Raw genomic sequence first — 20,773 nt, forward strand, 5'->3', positions numbered from 1 at the left:
TACATGCTACATACAACACAGATAAACCTTGAAAACACTATTTTGTATGGATAAAGCCAGTCACAACAAACCACATACTGTGTGACTCCATTTATATAAAATGAGTGGCTTGGTGTATGGATTCATGCACATTGAAAGGAAATTAATTAGAAGAAATATTTTAATATCACTATTTGACCTTTCTCTATAATAGAAGTATCAGATAATAGAAGTGTCAACCAAATTCATGATCAACAATGATAAATTAAAACACACTCGTGTGACTGGTGCCAGCGAGAGCTTTATATGTATTGTGCATGCGCTAGTCAATGTTTATTTTTATTTATTTTTATTTATTTATTTTATATATATTTTATTGATTTTTTACAGAGAGGAAGGGAGAGAGACAGAGTCAGAAACATTGATGAGAGAGAAACATCGATCAGCTGCCTCCCGCACATCTCCTACTAGGGATGTGCCCGCAACCAAGGTACATGCCCTTGACTGGAATCGAACCTGGGACCTTTCAGTCCGCAGGCCGACGCTCTATCCACTGAGCCAAACCGGTTTCGGCTAGTCAATGTTTATTTTTAAATTGCCAGTGCACATCATATGTACCAGCTGGTCAACTGGTCAGTTGAACGGATGTATGGTCAGTCACTTAACCTTTTATATATATAGACTAGAGGCCTAGAGGCCTGGTGCATGAAATTCATGCACAGGAGGCAGGGGGGGAAGTCCCTCAGCCTAGCCTGCACTCTCTCACAATCCGGGACCCTGTGGGATCGGGCCTAAACCAGCAGTCAGACATCCGTCTTGCAATCTGGGACTGCTGGCTCCTAACCACTCTGCCTGCCTGCCTGATTTCCCTAACTGCTTGCCTGCCTGCCTGATCGCCCCTAACCACCTCTGCCTCAGCCCCTGCACCCAGACCCAGGCTTCCCTCCTCCAGCCAGCTGCAGGCAACTGGGACCCGGGCTTCCCTCCCTCTGACCAGCTGCAGACACCCGGGACCCGGGTGGCAGCCCCAGCTTTGTCAGGAAGGACATCTGGAAGATGTCGGGTCCATCCGGTCTAATTAGTATATTACCCTTTTATTAGTATGGATGTCCAGAATAGGCATCTATAGAGGCAGAAAGTATCTTTGTGGTTTCTGAGGGATAGGGAGTTCTTTTGATAGGGGTAGGGAGTGGAGAATAAATGGAAACTGACTTCTAATGGATACAGGATTTCCTTTGAGGATGATAGAAATATTCTAAAATTGATTGTGGTGATGATTGCATAATTCTGTGAATAGTATATTAAAAACTATAGAATCATACACTTTAAGTGGGTGAATCAGCGAATTGCATATGTGAACTATATTTCATCAAAGCTGATATATATATATATATGTGTGTGTGTGTGTGTGTGTGTGTGTGTGTATATATATATATATATCTCCTATATAATAAAAGGCTAATATGCAAATTGGGAGTTTGACTGACTGGGAGTTTGACTGCTCACTATGATGTGCGCTGACCACCAGGGGGCGGCTTGGAACAAAGGAAGGCCCCAGCTGGCAGCTGGGGGAAGGAAGGCCCCGATTGGCCCTAATTGCCCGCCAGGCAAAGGGACCCTACCTGTGCACAAATTTCATGTACTGGGCCTCTAGTGTATATATACCCCTAACCACCTCTGCCTTGGCCCCCTTATATAAACATATGAGAGACAGAGGGAGAGAAAACCCTGCCAGCCATTTTGAAATTATGTAGTTCTTGACAAATGCTTACAATTTGGGAGGTTACATTGTTTCTAAATTTGTGCACAAATGAGATTTTGTTATTATTTCCATATTGCATCATTTTCAATTTTCCTAATTCAAACTCATACAAAATGCTGTCTCAGTAGATTATCACCAATTCAAAATGAGGACACAGAGACCTGAATTCACACAGCTGATAAGAGAAGGAGCCAGGGTTGGAATGCAGCTTTGCTGGTTGGCAGAGGTCTTCTCTCCCTGCAGGATGCAAGGAGATGGCACTATGACCCTCTTGACTCTATTCTCACTGAAAAAGAAAGCGCTCGGTAGCTGCTCATATTTACGGCATGTGTGTATTTGTCAGGCAAGGTGCTCAAAGCTTGATTTCTATTTCCTAATGGACATCACAGCTACCGTTTGGGACATTAATCGTGATCCTCATTTTACAGAGGCGTTGCCCAAAGCTCAGAGAGGTAAGAACATGTCCAAGGTCTGCCAACCAGTGGAGGACATGAAACTGGAAGCCAGATCTTTGGGACCCAGGAGCCATGGTCTCAGCCCCTGTGCTATGCTCCTGTCAGAACACATTGCTCTCCTGATGCACTTCTAGTTGGCTCACTAGCAAGAAAAAAAATAACATTCCTGTGCCTTTTCCCTCCTTCTCCAGTCCTGGGATGTGGACGTGAGGCCAGCACATTGACGTCAATGGCAGCCACATGATGACGCCCCGTGCTGCGGTACTTTCAGATAATCAGTGCTGGCCTAGGATCTGAAATTACTGCGATTGGAGGGCGTCAAAACCGCTGTGCTAAGAAGGTTTCCATCATAGGATTGAGTTTGTTTTTAATCCAATGAAAACATCTAATGACAGAGACCTCAGAATGCTCTCTGGAAAGAACTCTAAGACAGCGGAGGAGACAAAAACCATTTTTGTCCCAATAAAGGCTCAATTTTCTTGTTACTATAGAAAAAACAGTGGCACGAAACACATACAGAGGAAAGTGGGTTTCTAGACCAACATAGCATACCCCAGTTTAAAAACATGGCTTGGAGTCAAATTGTTTGGGCTATCATTCTTACTGGTTGAGTAACACTAGATATGTCCGTTTTAATAGAGTTGGCAACAAATACAGAAAACCCCATGTAACCGTGAGCTAAATAAGACAAGTTCGCTACTGTCTTATGTAAAATAATTCTGCAGAGAGGCTAACACGACATCTCACAGGCAACAGAATCCAGTCTCATTTTACCTTTTGTACCATCTTCCTAGGACATGGTTTCCATTCTCAAAGCCACCACAGGGCGCAGAGTGGCTTCCTGAATTCTAAGCCTCACGTCCTCATTCCAGGCAGCGAGAGGAAATAGGTGGGAGGAGGGCAAAGGGCCCGCTTCCCAATTGACTTGGTTCCCGACTCATCCCAGAAACCTAACCTAGCACATGTTCTGGCTCGCTGGATGGTACTTCATCACATGCCACATCCAGCTGTGATGGAGGCTGGGAAATGCAGGTTTCATGTGGACACATTGCCGCTGTGGTAGCCAGGGTCTGTTTGAAAGGAGAGCAGAATGGATACTAGGGAGGAGATCCCTTCTCCTGAAAAACTCTTTTCTAACTTCTTTAAGCTTCAACCTCCTTGTTGGAAACATGGAGATGACCATTGCATCTACCTCCTAGGTTGCCGGTGGTGAGTCAATGAAATAATGCATAGGACTTGCGTAGGGCCCAGCACCGCTCCCACTCATGAAGTGGCCACTGTTAGCTTCAGCGCGTGCTGACGGACCATCCTCACAGGAGTAGGGTCCCCATCACTCACCCCAGAGCCCACACAGAGACGTTGACCAGTGCGTACACTCGGCAGTACCTCTCCTCCAGACTTTAGATTCGGGCTGCATAACCCACTCTTCATGTTCTCCATCCAGGGCAATGTTTCTTAACCTCGGCACTACTGCCATTTTGAGCCAAATAATCCTTGTGGCGGGGCTGTCCTGTGTATTGTAGGATGTTTAGCAGCATCCCTGGCCTCCACCCACTAGATACCAGTTACACCCTCCCCGCCCCCCGTGTGGCCACCAAAAGTGTCTGGGGAGGGGAGCAACCATCCACACAGCTGAACACGGCTCTACGATGTCTGAACCCTGTGTCTCTCTGACAGCAGCAGCAGGGGTCTCTTCGGTTATCTGTTTTAGCTGCATGGGTCAGCATTTTAAGTTGAACTATCTCAAACGTACTTTCCCCATGAAGTGGAAATCCACCCAGCCGTTTTTGCCTGATACATCACACACAGAAAGAACTCGATTACCTTAATCTCACATGTCTAGATTCCTTTCAAGTCATCACCTCCAACCCTGGCTGGTGACTTGGGTGTGAGCCAACGAGAATAGAACCTCCTCAGCAAGAGAGAGGGTGAAACTGCAGAAGTGAGAGAAGCCCAGGCCCAGAGGGCAAGCAGCTCAGTGCGTCTGGCCTTGATGGTCAGGGGACATGACTGTGAGGTCCTCCTTCACTCTGAACAGGGATCGTTCCTAAGGACATAGAGGCCAACTAGAGAAATATGAGCCCACCCAGCCCGCCCCACAAAGAGGGTATCTGTGTGAGCAGCCCCTTATTAAGCACAGACCTAGCAGATGATAACTGTGATAGCGCTGGCTAGGTGATTAGAGCATCATCCTGAAATGCTAAGGTTGTGGGTTTGATCCCTGATTAAGGCACAAACAAGAGGTAACCGGTGAATGTATAAATAAGTAGATTACAGTGGTTCTCAACCTTCTGGCCCTTTAAATACAGTTCCTCATGTTGTGACCCAACCATAAAATTATTTTCGTTGCTACTTCATAACTGTAATGTTGCTACTGTTATGAATCGTAATGTAAGTATCTGATATGCAGGATGGTCTTAGGTGATCCCTGTGAAAGGGTCGTTCAACCGCCAAAGGGGTTGCGACCCACAGGTTGAGAACTGCTGAAGTAAAACAACAGACTGACGTTTCTCTCTCTCCCTTCCTGTCTCTCTTTAAAATCAATAAATAATTTAAAAAAAAAACCTGTCATAAATACTCTAAACCAGTGGTTCTCAACCTGTGGGTCGCGACCCCTTTGGGAGTCGAATGACCCTCTCAACAGGGGTTGCCTAAGACCATCGGAAAACACATATATAATTACATATTGTTTTTTGATTAATCATTATGCTTTAATTATGTTCAATTTGTAACAATGAAATTGGGGGTCACCAAAACATGAGGATCTGTATTAAAGGGTCGCGGCATTCAGAAGGTTGAGAACCACTGCAAAAGTCGAAAACCAGAGCAAGAAGAAAGCATTGAAAATTCCCCAAATCAAACTTTTGAGAAATCTTTGAAAACAGCCAGTCTTCTAAATAATAAAATAGGTTTGGGAAAGATGCTTGGTTTATTAAAAATTCAGTCATAATTAAAGCAAGAAAGTCGTAAATCTATTAATTTTTTTCTTTGATATATTGGAAAATTCAATTCATGACCTATATTTTATAACACATATACTTGAAAGTAATTTTATATGCTCTCTTCCCACTAAACTTAGAGATCTGAGTCTCTTCCATGTACTTAAGAAGTTGGGTGGTTCCATACATAAGTCACCTAGGGTGTCTTCTGTACACTGTGGACAGATGGTGGTAGAGCGGTTCAAAGGTAGCTGTGTAGACAAATGGGGGCAGCTGCTCTGGACACTCCTTCAGAAGGGAAGGCATGTATAGCATGGTGCTGCTGCAGTGAAAGCTGGTTTATCAGCTGTTTGTTATAAAGCTTTTCTGACTGACATGTGAAGACTGTCCTGATTGACAGCCTACATGCCTAGGAGGAGAATCTGGCTCTATTTGAGAAGGCCACTGCCAGTAACTATGGGCCACATGGAGGTACTCGACCAGCTAGGCTGGGGTAAAATGACTAACGACAGCTGCGGGTATTTTTCTCCCTCCCTCCTGCCCTCTCTCTCCTTCATCTACCCATACACATATGTATACTTACACCCCCACACAATGTACATACACATACACACATTGCATATAAGGAAATGCTGTCTAGACTTAGGTGGCAGATTTGGGTTCATTTTAACATTTTCATGGGTGAAGTGGCTGAAGGACAGAGGGCATCAGAGATGGAGAGGAAATGAAAGGGCCCAAGAGTTAGTCTGAATCTGAATTCCAGTTTTGTCACCTACCAGCTGTGTGATCTTGGGAAAGTAACCTAAGCTCCCTAAGTAGGAGCATGGTAAAATCTGATTTTACTGTTAAAACCACCCCAGGGCTTCCTACTAATTTTAAAGTAAAATAAAAACTTATGGAGCTCTAATATAGGATCTGCCTACTTCTTCAGAGGGTCAGGTAAAGAATGCTTATGTATTTAAAAATACTTTACATATTTAAATTTATACATATACAGGTAGTATATATTTTGGCTTTGTGAAATATACAGTCTATGTCCCAACTCTAACATTGTGGGAAAACAGCCATAGCCCATGCTTAAATAATAAAAGTGTAATATGCTAATTAGACTAGAGGTCCTTCCAGACAAAGCTGGGGCTATGAGGAAGCCTGGGTCCTGGGTGCCAGAAGGAAGCCGGTGCCAATAGCCAGGGGAAGGAAAGCCTACTCTCGCATGAATTTCATGCATCAAGCCTCTAGTGCTTAAATAAGCAATAATGGGCAATGCTTATAAGGGCATGGCTGTGTACAGTAAAACTTTATTTTAAGAACACAACAAACAGTGGGGACAGATTTGGCCCGTGGCTGGTAGTTTGCTGACTTCTGTTCAAAATGATCTTGCACTTGTCTGTCTCCTTGAACTCACCCAGCTGTCTTCTTGTTGACCTTCTCCCCTCCCGCTGGCCTCTTCTCTGTCCCTCCATCTGCCATTCCTGCCTCAGACCTTTGCATTTCTTAATCCCTCTGCCTGCATCATCCTTGCTCAGTATCTTTACATTGTGGGCTCTCATTCTCACTGGTCTTAGCTTAAAGGTCATCTCCTTAGAGAAGTCTTCCTTGACCTCATTGTCATTCTATTACATCACCTTGTTCTATTTTATCCAAAGGACTTAAATGTTCCTGTTTATTCATTTCATTGTTTCATTTTTGTTTTGCAGCTGCTCAACTGTCACCTGATTTCCACTTTGGTTGGAAACTCTCATCAAATTTATTCTTTCAAAAGATTGTAGGATGATCACTAAGTTTCTGAAGCTACCAATGCTTCTTTACCTTCCCTCCACTTTAAAGTATTTTAATTAAGTTGCTTAATTAATTTAACTTTAAAGTATTAGATGATACAAATCCTTCTCTCTCCAAAACGAAAAGTGATGGAAGAATGACTTCCAGCTTGAGTCTAAAATATATCCAATAAATTAGTGGGGCAGGGCCACCAAACATTTATTTTTAAGAGGGAGTCATCTCTATGAGCACAGCAGCCTTATATTTCCAGGCAACCAGGTTACCCACAGTGCCTGGAATGTGGAGATCTGACATGAATGAGTATGAAAATGGATGCCTGGCAGAGGGAAATAGACACACAGGCTGGCCAGGAACAAATACTTCACGATTAGAGAGAAAATGATTCAAGAAACAATGTGGTATCTGTCTCTTGAACTGATCTCCAACCTCATGGACTCATGTATGAATTTAGGTGGAGAGAGGGCTCTGAATAAAAATGAGAAGAGCTGTTTCAAAGTTACTCACATTAAAGAGGAGACAGACAGTTTTACTGGTTAGGTATTCTTTAAACAGAATAAAGGGGCCCAGGCATCCTTCTGTCTCACTAAGCCCTACAGTATCTTGAAGGCTCTAGTGCAGAGGTCCTCAAACTACGGCCCGCGGGCCACATGCAAACACAAATATTTGTTCCCGTTTTGTTTTTTTACTTCAAAATAAGATATGTGCAGTGTGCATAGGAATTTGTTCATAGTTTTTATTTTTTAAACTATAATCCGGCCCTCCAACGGTCTGAGGGACAGTGAACTGGCCCCCTATTTAAAAAGTTTGAGGATCCCTACTCTAGTGAATCAGCAGCAATGGGAATAGTAATGTATGCAATGGTGTCGTCAAAGAGGGGCTAGGACATAAAGGAGGGAAACACCTACTGGCTATGACAAGGTCTTGACTGGCTTGGTTTGCAGCTCCTAACACATTACCTTGGGTCCCCAGACTTGGTTAGGAGCAACTTAGTGGAGATTCAGTTTCTTGAGCAAAGTTCAGATAACTCAGCACTTTTGATATACTTTATTTCTGAAATGTTCCCTTTGGGAAGGTGTCTTTGGTTGGATTACACAGCACTTTCATGGATTTTGTTTTAACTACACTGGAGTGATTTGTAGCATAGTTCAAGTGCTGCCTAATCCGCTCCGAATGGTACTGCCTCATGTTCCTGGCAAAGCCCCTTAGCTAAGACCCCAACGCAGGGTCAACAACTTCTGTCCACTTCCTTGACCACAAAATGCAGGGAGGATTCTAGAGCAAGGCAGTTTACAGCTCACAGATACAGTTAGTGAAATGACCACAAAAACTTGGAGATACTGAATATAATTTAAAAAAATGTCCAGGTTGAGATGTAAAATGAAGGACTATTGTATCTTCATGTACAAGCTTAGCCAAGAGAAAATATAATCCAATGATTAGAAGCATCCCCCTCAAATGCATCAAAATGTAACAAACATGTCCATATCCCATCATCCCCACTTGTTTGTACTTATGCTAAAGAAATTGTCACACAGTCGGAAGAGATGTATCTTCCCGTGTAGAATTGATTATAAGTACAGAAGAGTGAGAACGACCAAAAGCAACAGGCTAATTAGATGAAGGTAGATCCAGGCGCTAGCTGTTTAAAACAAGGATGTGGCTTGATATGATTTACTGATTTACAGAATGTCCATTGGACCCCGCAGAGTGAAGAAAGTGAGTCACAGGAAAGAAAGTCGAGTTCCATTTCTGGAAAAGTGTGCACGTGCGTCTCTGTATGTAGCACACAGAGGGAGCCCTGGAGCTCTGCTCACCACGAGGGCAGTGATGGATTTCTCTGGGTAGTGAGACTTGAGGGCAATTGCACTTCTTCATTTAAACGAAGCTGGCAAAAAGCTGAACGGCTTTGCTTTTAAAATAAATTTATCTGCTTAAGAAAACAACCAGTGAACCAACCAACCAACCAACCAACCAACCAAACAGAAACCCAAAATAGACACATGTCCAATATTCCAAAAGCCCCTGGCATTAGCCAGGATACTTGAGAATGGGAGAAACTACAAAGTGAAAGTCCAAAAATACAATGAAGGAAAACTGGACAGCTAGTGGACTGAAAAGTTACATGGCCATTACTGCAACAAGTAAACAGGTGACCAGAAAAGGGACTTTACTTCCAGGTTATACCAACGCACAGATCATCTATACTGAGCGAGGTCTCAAATGTTAAGCATCAAATATCACGACGATCTCTATGTATGGAGACCAAGCCATTTTGGAAAACAGCCACTGCCAAGCACAGGTGAGCTCTCAGGACAGCCATTTGTCCCAGAGGCCGCTTGGTCAGCTGTTCTTCCTCATGTCTAGCCAGGTAGGACCTCTTTAAAAGTCAAAGTAACTGAGTTTTGAAGAATGGAGACTCAGGTGGACCCAAGGGGGGAAAAAGTCAACACCCCTCCCCCACTCTCCTCACAGCACCCCGTCCTGCGTGGGTGCCTGGCTGCACCCACCACATTGCAATGCTTACTTATTGGTTGCAGTCTCCCTACTGGGCTCTGCATGCCAGAGGGAATGGGCAGCATCTGGAAGGAGCACAGCTGCGCCCTCGGAGCTGAGAGTAGTGCAGGCACAGAATAGATGCTCAATAGCATTTTGGATGGGGGAATAGAGGGAGCATGAGAGGAAGCAAGACCAGGCAAAAGTCCTTGTGCTCTCGGGAGGGAGTTAGAGGATGAGGCTTTAGCTGCTCATCTCTGGTCCAGTTCAGCAGCCTCAAGAAAAGGGGATCTCTTATGAGTCAGGACATGCACCTCTAGGCCCTGACCCATATTTAAAGAGAAATTCCTCTTTCTCAGTCATGCAGCTTGGGGACTAACATATTCCTCCCACTACCTCCTTTCCTTGAGATCCCTCAAAGCCACCCCACCTATCCAAGTGTTGGGTGCCATGCTCCCAGCTGTCCCAGCTGACATCCAGGGTGGCTGCAAGCATGGAGGGAAGAGCATAGCTGAGGCCTGCCCAACAGCCAGCTCCTGTGCCTTGTTGGGAGGCTGCCCCGGAACTGCTGGCACCGTTTTCCCATGCCCACAGCTGGATGAAAGTGCCAGGGGCTAAGTCCCTCCGGGGACAGCTCTGATGGGCGTGGGGATGGATAGCCCAGCTCCCTGGCCTCTGGGCTGGGATAACGCTGCTGTGTGTGTTTTATGTCGTTTCCTAGAGCCCTCTGTCCATCCAGGGATCAATCTCACAACTGCTCACTACGGTAGCTGGCTCACTGGCATCTTGAAGTGGCTGGCTCCCCTTTCTTGTAGCTCCCCTCACCGGGTATCCTCCACCTCAGGCAAACCACACGCCTCGACCCTCACACCAGGGTCTGCTTCCGGAGGAAGCCCTGTGCACTTTCCTCATGGTTAGCCCTTCCCAGAGTGTCCAGAGGACTGCAAGTGGCAGAACACTGGGAAATGGGTGTCAGCCAGCACTGTGGGGCCCTGGCATGTATGCCCTCCAGGAACTTCAAGCTGCCCATCCCTCTATCCCTAACGCCCATCGTCTTGGCATGCTTCCGGCATTCAGAAAACACTAGGTTCACACGGAGCTCCGGCTGGTCCCAGGGAGCAGCCAGGGCCTGGGCTTAGGTCCCATCCATCAATGCCTGTGACTCCACCAAAGGAACAGCTAATAATGTGCAAAGTTCAAAGACCATTACTGTCTGTTACTCTCCCTTCATCTAGTAATGATTTCCCAGAACACTACCCTGGAGTTTAGTGCTGAGGGCTGGAAATGGTCTCCTGTCTGCACAAACAGATAAATATAGGTGACCTTCCCACGTGATGGATTGGGCAGATGGCGTCCGGGTACACAGGAACATGAAAATGATACTTGGCTTGTTGGGAGATGAATGTTCCTTCACACAAACTATATGTCCCTTTGCCTTCCCTTCCCTAGTGGGTTCGCTGCCAGAATAATAATTGCAGTATTAACAATACATTGGCATTTCCTGAACATTTATTATGTCCTAAGCACTGAGTGAAGCACATTGCCCCATTTACTCCTTGCATATCGTTCTCTAGGGTGGCACGATTATACACCCACTCCATCCATAGGCAAGGCAATTGAGGCTTCTAGAAGGTTCAGTAACCTTCCCAAGGGCTCACCTTGTTAAAGAGGCAAGTGGAGCATTAAACCCAACTCTAGGCCACAATGCTTGGCACCGGACTAGCCACATCATTTGTGGGGCTCAGTGCAAAATGAAATTGCAGGACCCCTTGTTCAGCAGTTATTAACAATTTTAAGATGGTGACAGCAGAGCCTAATAGCAACCCTGGGGCCCTCTGAGTGTGATCCTCTGGGAGGCGGTGAAGGTCGCGCCCCTGGTTATGTGGAGGCGGAAGAGAGTGATGTGAACGAGGACGAGGACCCCGGTGGGGAATGCTGTTTATCCCCAGAGACTGAGCAATAGTTCACATAGATTAAAAGCCATTCAGTGAGCCTGGATATTTGGTCAGAGAGCTGGTCACTTTCTGTCAGAAGCTAAATCAGTTCATCGGATTAGAACCCCGCAAATACTTTCCCTCAGGTGGGCCTGCAAAGAGTCTGTCCTAAATAATGTGAGGGAAGGTGGCCGGCTCCAACATGGTACATGGGAAAGGGCCTGTGTCTTGAAGCCAGAGACATGAAAACAGATTCTAGCTCATCTCCCAGCTTGTGATTTGGGGGAAGTTCCTGGACCTCTTTGAGATTCCGTTTTCTTATTTTTATGATGGGAGAGTTACCACCTCTCAGGGTAGGACCTGGTATAATGGAGGCAGTGATACAGTGTATATAAAGGTCTCAGAATACAGTAAGCGCTCATCATAGTTTAGCGGCTGTTTTCACCGCGAAGACTTGGGGACAGTTGAAAGAGCACATGATGTGAAGGTGGGAGATACAGTTGAGCCCTGAACACTGCCTCCCATCTGTTATGGTGTCAACTGGGCAAAGTCACTGAACTCTTTCCAGGGTCAGCATTCTCTTCCGTAAAGTGGACCCAAAATAATGTCCACAACACATAGGATTCTGAGAGCCGCACATGAGTGAGAGATTATGAAACTGGGAGAGGCGATCATTTCTATAGCCGGTCTGTGTTTGTTGTTATAACTTATAAATGGTTAAGGTTGGGGAGGGGGCTTAAGAGAGGGTCACCATCACCCTCCCCAGATTCCTACTGTCCCCATGGAAGCTTCGGGGCCTCCTTGCCTGAGCTCTCCCACAGGCACTGAGTGATCTAAGTGATTTCTCCTCTAAAAGTTTTCCACATTTCCACATTCTTTACCCAAACTTTGATGCCATTCCAATGCCTGCTTTACAGTCGAACCCAGAGGGCACTGAAAAGACAACAATAAATCAGGCCAAATTCCACACAGCTGGTAGAAGCTCCTCCATACTGATCTCCAAGGCTTTCTGTATTTTATAGGACATTTCCAATTATAAATTGAAGTTTGAGATGGTTTATGTTTTGCTGGAGATGCGTCCACCCTAACCAAATTGCTTTGTGCTTTAAGAAATTCAATATACATAAAGGATTCAATTTTCTTTGAAAATATGATGTGTATATAAAAACATTAAAATTTGAAATTCTTTCTGAAACTTTAAGGAAGGGCACAGTGGGAGGTAAATTGAACATTGTCTAATCGTATATACATATAATATACAGAGATATGCACCTGCTCACAGCTGCCTGAAATATCACCATTGTCATTTACATTTAGAACACTTTTCCAGCCCATCTTGAATTCCAGTCACTCATATGCAATGCCCGGGTACCACAGATGGAAAAGGAGAATCATTTTTCTGCTCTGCTCCATCTCCAGTCTCTTTAATAGCTTTCCTCATTGGTTCTCCTAACTTGTTCTGAACACCAGCTTGTTTAAGATTTCTGTAAACATCAAACTCAAATTCCAGGGTCTCTCTCACCAAAAGCCATCTCTCCATCACAGCAGCCTCCTGAGAGGTGCCACAGGAAGTTCTGCCCGAAGTGATCTGACCCACCTCCACCCGCTACTCTCTGATTTTCTGGTGCTGTTTTCACCCCTCTGTCGCCACCCTCGCCCCCAAATGTCCTCCAGCACACACAGGGAATTCCCTCTCCTTTTTACAGAATGCATTCAAATTCCAGAAGAGAGAGGGTCACTCTTGCCCCTGGGCATCTGATGAAGTGCATAGAGATCCAGCTCCTTGAAGATGAAGGGAGGTTTTAGGCACCTTCCTTACAGTTATTCACCTGCTAGTCTAGGCAGGTTACCATGACAACACTTCTAGCACCTCATACAACTACACGTTATTGATACATCCCATCAATTCAGGCGGAGGGTGGGAGGGCAGGTAACCAGTCGAACAAGCTATCCAATGTTCATCTCCCATCTGGCCACTGAGTGACTCTTTTACTTACTTGTTTTGCCATAATCTGGACACAGCCTCAGTGATAGTCTTAATATGGCACTTTTTCACTTAAATGCATTTTAAAGCTTAAAATCAAAGTACAGCCTTACACTAGGGATGTTTCTTCTTTGCTCTCCAGTTTCTCAAGCATTATTCTTAGGACTAATTTCTGCTGCTGGTCACAGAATGCTTTAATTAGTATCTATTGGGCCAGAAAGGGAGCTCTAATTGTAAAACCTTCCCTGACAGAAAGGTTAAATGTGGGGAAAAGATAAAAGGAGCTCTGTAATAACTCTGAGTCATTTTCATAACAGTAGGTACAAGTATTTCCAGGGAGGAAAATAAAATGTCTTGCCTTTGGCCCTTTGACTGAGGACAAAGGTTTCTCCACGCACATCTAAGGAAAGGGGAGAGAAAAGGCCTACCCATTTTTCCAAAATGGTTCTGATTAAAATGCAGCTATGAAAAGAAGTAACTGAGGAGCCTGCAGTGGGGACTTTAATGTCCTTCACAGCCCCACTGCTTCACAAAGTCCAGCCTGGGGCCTCACAAGGGTGAGCTAGATATTTACATTGTGTCCCACGGTAGCCATGCGTTAAAGACTTAGATGTCGGTCACCCTTGAAGGATCACCTTTAGGGACAAGGGGAGATATTCCCATTGTTTGCAACACCCTAGTCATGTTCTGAGTTGCATCTTTCCAGCTCTTGCTTTTACCCAGGGAAATAATATGTCAATGATGATGCATACCAACAAGTTGGAGTGGCAATACATAGCGTCTCTAGTCCCCAAAGATCAGAGTATGCCACTTCCCAAGCCATTATGCTAATGATAAGCCAACTTAACATACCTGTAGGCGATCCTTCCATGACATGGCCAACATAGGGGCCCTCTCGAAAGCTTGGTCTATTGTCGTTCTGATCAATCACAATGACTTCCAGAGGGACTGGCCCCTCAAGAGTTCTGCCGTTAACATCAATGGTCTCCACAAATAGCTATTGGAGCAAAGAGATGGAGAAAGAGGGATTAATTCATTATGGAAATTGAAACCAGGTTCTCTGGAGAAGGTTGGTTATATCAGCAATTGTATGAGCCCTCAGCAATACTGTGGTCTCAATGGACAGACAGTGGGACTAGAATAGAAACTAAACATTAGAGAATAAAAGACAAAGATCAATTCATGGGAGGTCCCCCTTGGGAAATTTACAATTAATTTATCAAATCTGCAAAGGAAGTTCAAAAAAAAAAAAAAAGAAGAAGAAGAAGAAGAAAGAAAAAACAAAGAAAACACTCGTAATCAGCCATAGCTGAGAAAATGTGCTTACATTGTTTCTGTTTTTCCAACATCATTATGCTTAAATGGAATGTTATGCTAATAAAAATAATTGACTAAGCAGTTATGAACAGAGTACATTATAAAATAACTGAAAGTGTTTATAGTAATGTTTGGGAGAAACTCAGGGCAGTAAGTATGTATAGAGAGCCTTCCTGGTGCAAGGAAGCCATTTGCTGGGTCCTGAATGAGACCTCAGGATTCCTGCCCACCAGGCCCTTATAATCTATGGGGGAATGTCATAATTCCACAAAACACTTCCAATACAGAATTACCTTCAGATCTCAAGGATGAAGAAAATAATAGCATAAAAAACATTAGCTTTATTGTCTTGGAAACAGGAAATTATGTCATGACATTTCCCGTGAATCACAGTAACCTTATGCTCTTATTTTCTGAGCCTACTTCAGCCTGGACTGAACTCGGCAGGGATGCAGCACTTCTCCGTGGATATCAGTGGTGGTCCCTGCATTGAAGGGGGTTGAGCATTTCAGTCAGAAAAGGGTCTCTGCAGTGGGACTCCTCAGGAAGAGGCCTCTGCAGCTGGAATCCCAGCATAACATTAAAAACACTCATTATTAGGAATAATAATCAATATTATCCAGGGCTTACCCAGGCTCTCTACTATATTAACTCCCTTGATCCTCACAGTAATCCTAGGACCCTTTTGTGAGGAGGGAACAAAAGCAAACAGAGATTATACGGTGGAGTCTAGATTGGACCCCATGAAATCAGGCTCCAGAGATTACATTTTTAACATACATAATGTTTCTAAGTCACTTAATGCCTGTCACATAAAATATCTCAAGAATATTATAAGGCTCTGGCCAGGTAGCTCAGTTGGCTGGAGTGCCGTCCCAATATACCAAGGTTGTGGGTTTGATCCCTAGTCAGGGCACATACAAGAAGTAAGCAATGAATGCATAAATGAGTGGAACAACAAATTATTCATTCTCTCTCTCTCTCTCTCTCTCTCTCTCTCTCTCTCTCTCTCTCTCTTTCCCCCCCATCAATAAATTTAAAAAAGAAATATTCAATTAGCTCCTGCTATTGTTGCTACTGTTATTGTTATCAACACCAATGTAAAAACTGACCCAGCCCTGGCTGGTGCGGCTCAGTTGGTTGGAGTATCGTCCAGTACACCGAAAGGTTGTGGGTTTGATCTCCGGTCAGGGCACCTACAGGAGGCAACTGATGGCTCTCTCTCTCTCTCTCTTTCTCTCTCTCTCTCATCAATTAAGGAAAAAAAAAAACTAGCCCAAATTAGGAAAATAAGAGAGAAACACCTTTGTTACAAACCAGCACAGTACCCCAAGTAATGGTGCTGTAATTGGTATCATTCTTTTGGAAAGCAGCATGGGGAAATCCAACAAAAAGCTTTGACAATGCATACGTTTTGTTCCATTTGTATACCACTCCTGGTTCTATTTGAGTTAGGTTGTGCTATGTATATGAAAATATTCACTGTAGTGTCATTTCTAGTAATGAAATAACACTGGCATCCACTAAATGTCCAGTGAAAGGGGACTAGTTGAATGAATGTTTATGTAACAACATGCTAGAATACAGCCATTAGAGAAAATGATTATTAAACCTTGTTGATCTACTAAGAATATTGTGTGAAAATAAGCTAACTAGCATGTGTAACATATACATATGGACAGAATTTGAACTTAGTAAGCAAAAGTAAAACCAGGTATGCTTGGGTAGAGAGATATAGTTTTCATTTTTTTTTCTTTAACAATCTTTTCACTAGCAAACTAAAACACACACCCACACTTTGATTTCTGCAGCAAACAAAATAATGCACGTATACTTTAATTAAAGGGGCAGAGCCTTTAACATCTGCATAAATAGAAAATCTTAAATAGAGTTCACTCTTATACTTTTACTAGGGGCCCAGTGCACGAATTTGTGTGCCTTGAAAGGAACTGTGGGCCATGAGGCTACAGTGGGCACAGGGGCAGGTCTTGGCCCATCCTCCGCCCCCCGCCCAGCCCCTCCCATGGCAGCATCTGGTCCCAGTCTGCCGGCAGCCCAGCTCCCACCACTGCCACTCCCACATGCTGACAGCGGCAGCCCTGCTTGCACCAGCTGACAGCATGGAGCAACTGGGGCTGGTGTCCTCAGCAGGTGTGAGTGGGGCCGTCACTGGCAGCGCGTGTGAGCGGTGGCTTTCAGCCCTGATCGCCCCTGATCGCCCCTCAGGAGCAGGAGGAGGTGGAGAAGCTCTGAGGGGTGATTGGGGCTGGCAGCTGCTGCTTACACCCATTAACAGCGCCGAGCGACCGGGGCTGGGGCCGGGCACCAGCAGTGGGTGTGAGCAGCAGCTCCGGCAGCAGGTGTGAGCACCAGGGGGGACCACGGCACATGGGAGCAAAGAATTTTCAGTAACCACCAGAGGCTTGCCCTGATGAAAGTGACTGGCATCCCGCCTTGGTCTGATGCCCCCACTTACCTGCTCCACCCTCCCACCATGGCCGATGCCCACCATGTTCTGTGCTCTCCCACCTGCTGCCAATGCCCGCCATGTTTTGCACATGCCCCCTAGTGGTCAGTGCACATCATAGCGACCAATTGTTTGGTTGTTCTGCTGCTCAGTCTATTTGCATATTAGCCTTTTATTATATAGGATGCTGCTTTTAAAAATCTACTATGAGAATACTGCTAAAGAAAGAAAATTAAAGCCTTGGGGAAAATTCATCAATAATGAAGGTCTGGCCTTTTGTCCTACCAAAATAGCCAGAGTTGACTTTAACTTAACCAAAAACCTATGTCTAAAGACAATACGTATGTTGGATCTGAATCTTAAGTTTTCTGTTTGTTCACAAATTGGCCCCCGTACATGAAGGGTGTGGAGAGATCTAAGAAAGAGGTGGACCACTCCAGATAGTAGGTAGCTGTTTAATAAGTAAGGGAGCCTATATATGAAGACTTGTCTTGGAGACCACAAGACAAGTAGATCTCTGTTTCCACCCACCAGGATCTTGAAAGTTTATGTGGGTTCAGTCACATATGCCATCCAGATAGTCTCAACAGCACCTTACTATCTCAAGGCTGTGTCCTTGATAAAGCTCACATTGTGGGAATGGTGGGCAGAACATACATTCCAAGGACAGGAGAGGGGTGAGGAGCCTGACCCAGCTTGTGGGTCAACAGGCGGTCACATCCTCTGATGACCTCCTCCTACACTTCCACTTTCTGTAAGACTCGGGTCGTATAAGAAGCACAAGTAGGACAAAGGAACAGAATTCACATTTGCCAAATATGCAAATACACTGGAACTGGGAGGAGCAGGCTCTAGATCAGCCGTGGGCAAACTACGGCCCGCGGGCCGGATCCGGCCCGTTTGAAATGAATAAAACTAAAAAAAAAAGACCGTACCCTTTTATGTAATGATGTTTACTTTGAATTTATATTAGTTCACACAAACACTCCATCCATGCTTTTGTTCCGGCCCTCCGGTCCAGTTTAAAAACCCATTGTGGCCCTCGAATCAAAAAGTTTGCCCACCCCTGCTCTGGATCCATCTCAACATAATGGGAAGACAGACAGACAGACATTAAGGAGATATAATTGATTAGGATGAATGAAAAATGTTGCACCAAATCTCATAAAATGAATTATGTAAGTAGACAACCTGATAGGAGTTTATGTCATTCCAGTACCCAGAGTTTGACTCCTGAAATTTTTAGTGGAAAACAATATTGCTAGATGCACTCTGGGTTATCACATGATAGAGAGAGAGAGAGAGAGAGAGAGAGAGAGAGAGAGAGAGAGAGAGAGAGAGAGAGAATGTGTGCTGCTGGCAGGGGAAGTACCTATTTTAGATACAATAGTTTGGAAGACTTTCTACAGACTTTCAGGCCCTGCCCAGAATCTACTTATTGCTGAAGGACAATTTTGACTGAGACTTGAAAGACAACAAAACAGAAGGAGCTGGCCACGTGAAAATGCATGGAAAAGAGTTGTAGACAGCAGGTGTAATGGCTTCTAGCCTAGCATTATATTAGGGATGGTCTTGGTACAAGATGAAGTCAAACTGGGCTCCACTCAATTCCAACGGAATAGACTAAAGTCAATTCTGCTGTAACATTCTTTGCTGGGTAAACAGAGATGAGGGAGGGAAAATGATATCATGCTTGTTTCTAACAAAGAAAACCATAGTAGACTGAATAAAATATAGAATAGGAAATTCTAGTGCCTTACTAAGTCGTCCATGCATTTTCCAAAGGGCATATATTAAGTGTGGATGAAAATTAAGCAGTCATGAAGAAATTATTAGTAAACATGACCTTATCTACCCAATCACTTACTATAAAGAAATCTGACATTCCAGTGAACTTAAATAACTATTCTCTTATGAAGGTCACATCCACAGTTAACAAATGTGAAATCTTCTGAAATGGGACTCCTAACTTCCAGAAGGTACCTCTAGTATCAGAGGATAAATGTTTAATGATGTGTTCACCTTCCTTTCCTCTACTTAATTGAAATTCCCCAAACACACAAGTCCTTAGTCTAAAAAGACTGGAACAATGTTTGTTTCCTTTGAGTCACAAGATCTATTCTAGGGACTGTGTTTGGGGCTCCAGAAATAAAACAAACCGGAATGCATTCTAAGGGAGGCATTCTCATGCCTGTTCTTGATGTTTAAAGTGAGATGCCAATTAGTAGAAACCTACTGTGAGAAAAACAAACAGGCAGCCATTGGCAGAAAGCAATGGAATAATTGCTCACAGGAAATGGAAATCACCCAGTTTCTCACTATTTCTGCACCATCTTCTAGGACTGCTATTCTCAATGTGAGTGGTTGATCTTCTTGGGAATAATGAGGGGTGACATATAACGAGGTCCACTGTGGAACCAGAAAGAGAGAAGATGCTCAATAAATTAGATCTAGAAACAGTTGCCCAAGTTACTTGGACAAGTAATTGCCTAATAACTTATTCCATGGCAAGTAGGCCTGAAAAAGTGATATATTCGACCAACGTCTGTGCTGTGTGTTCTAGGACCTTGCTATTCACAGTGCAGTCTTGGGCCCAGCATCCCTGGCGTCCCTGGGGGTTTAGAAATGCAGACTCTCAGGCCCTGCTAGAACCTCCCGAGGCAGCCCTGGCTTTTATCCCATCTGCAGGGAAGCCAGGTGCACACCATTCTTTGTGTGATGCTGACCGGTGACACAGGAGTTAGAGATGAAAGCCCAACGGCCTGTAGCGCTTGGGAAGAGCATTCCCAGGTTTGGATGCATGAAAATAACTTCCAAACAGAAGGCAGAGTCGCACCACCTGCTAGGAAGCCACTGCACACTTGGACTCGTGTCAACCCCAGACACACAGGCCAAGCAGAGCAGGTGTTTTCTGTGGATCCTTTGAGCAGACACACACATGTATAAACACCACACATACAACATACAAACACAGATATAAAACTCATACACACACAAATCAATTTTCCCAGTCTTGGCATATTCAATGATACATAATGAGCACTTAAAGTGTATTTTGTCTGATCACTTTCTGTAAAGTTGTGAAACAGAAAGTAGGGAGAAGGGAATTGCCTACTAACTTACTAACTGCAAAGTGAAAAGTTGCAGAAAACAAAAGAGAGAGAGGTCCTGGAGGTGGGGAAACCTCACAGGGGGTGGAGCACCAGTGTTGGCGGCACCCAATTGCCTCAGCTGAGGTGTGATTTTTGGATCCCACACTGCATTGTTGTTCTCCCCCACTGAGATGCAATACCCCTGGAGGGGAAAACTAATTAGGTTCTATCATTAGGGAGCCTAGGGGTCATCTAGGGGACTTGTTGGGAATCTAGTTTACAGCAGCACTTGGCAAAACTGGTGTTAGTGTCTCCTTCCTGTGCTGTAGAAAACTGAGGCATCATGGGAGAGAGATGTTGGTGGTCATGAAGGAGGGAGCACTGCTAGGGGAGAGAGGCACATTCTGAAAGCCTGAGTACAGGGCTCTGAAGAGCTGTGGAGTGAGCCCTGGACCTGGATTCAGGAGAAAATAGTCCCCTGATGTCCCGGATCCAGGCTCTGAGTAGGCACCCCCTCTTTGACCTTGGTTTCTGTGTTATGAGTAAGAGCCAACCACAGAGACCTCATAGGA

The 20,773-nt window shown here is 44.6% G+C and overlaps 1 protein-coding gene across 1 annotated transcript in view; it reads right to left on the reverse strand.

The window, feature by feature from the left end:
• Positions 1-20,773, reverse strand: part of CDH13 (cadherin 13) — a 1,028,720-nt gene that overhangs the window by 371,533 nt on the left and 636,414 nt on the right. Inside the window, exon 6 of the mRNA XM_036346357.1 lies at positions 14,178-14,322. Within this exon, the coding sequence (XP_036202250.1) occupies positions 14,178-14,322 (145 nt within the window). The remainder of the gene's footprint in view (positions 1-14,177; positions 14,323-20,773) is intronic.

This window comes from Myotis myotis, unplaced genomic scaffold (assembly GCF_014108235.1).
Source record: "Myotis myotis isolate mMyoMyo1 unplaced genomic scaffold, mMyoMyo1.p scaffold_m19_p_19, whole genome shotgun sequence".
NCBI lineage: Eukaryota > Metazoa > Chordata > Mammalia > Chiroptera > Vespertilionidae > Myotis > Myotis myotis.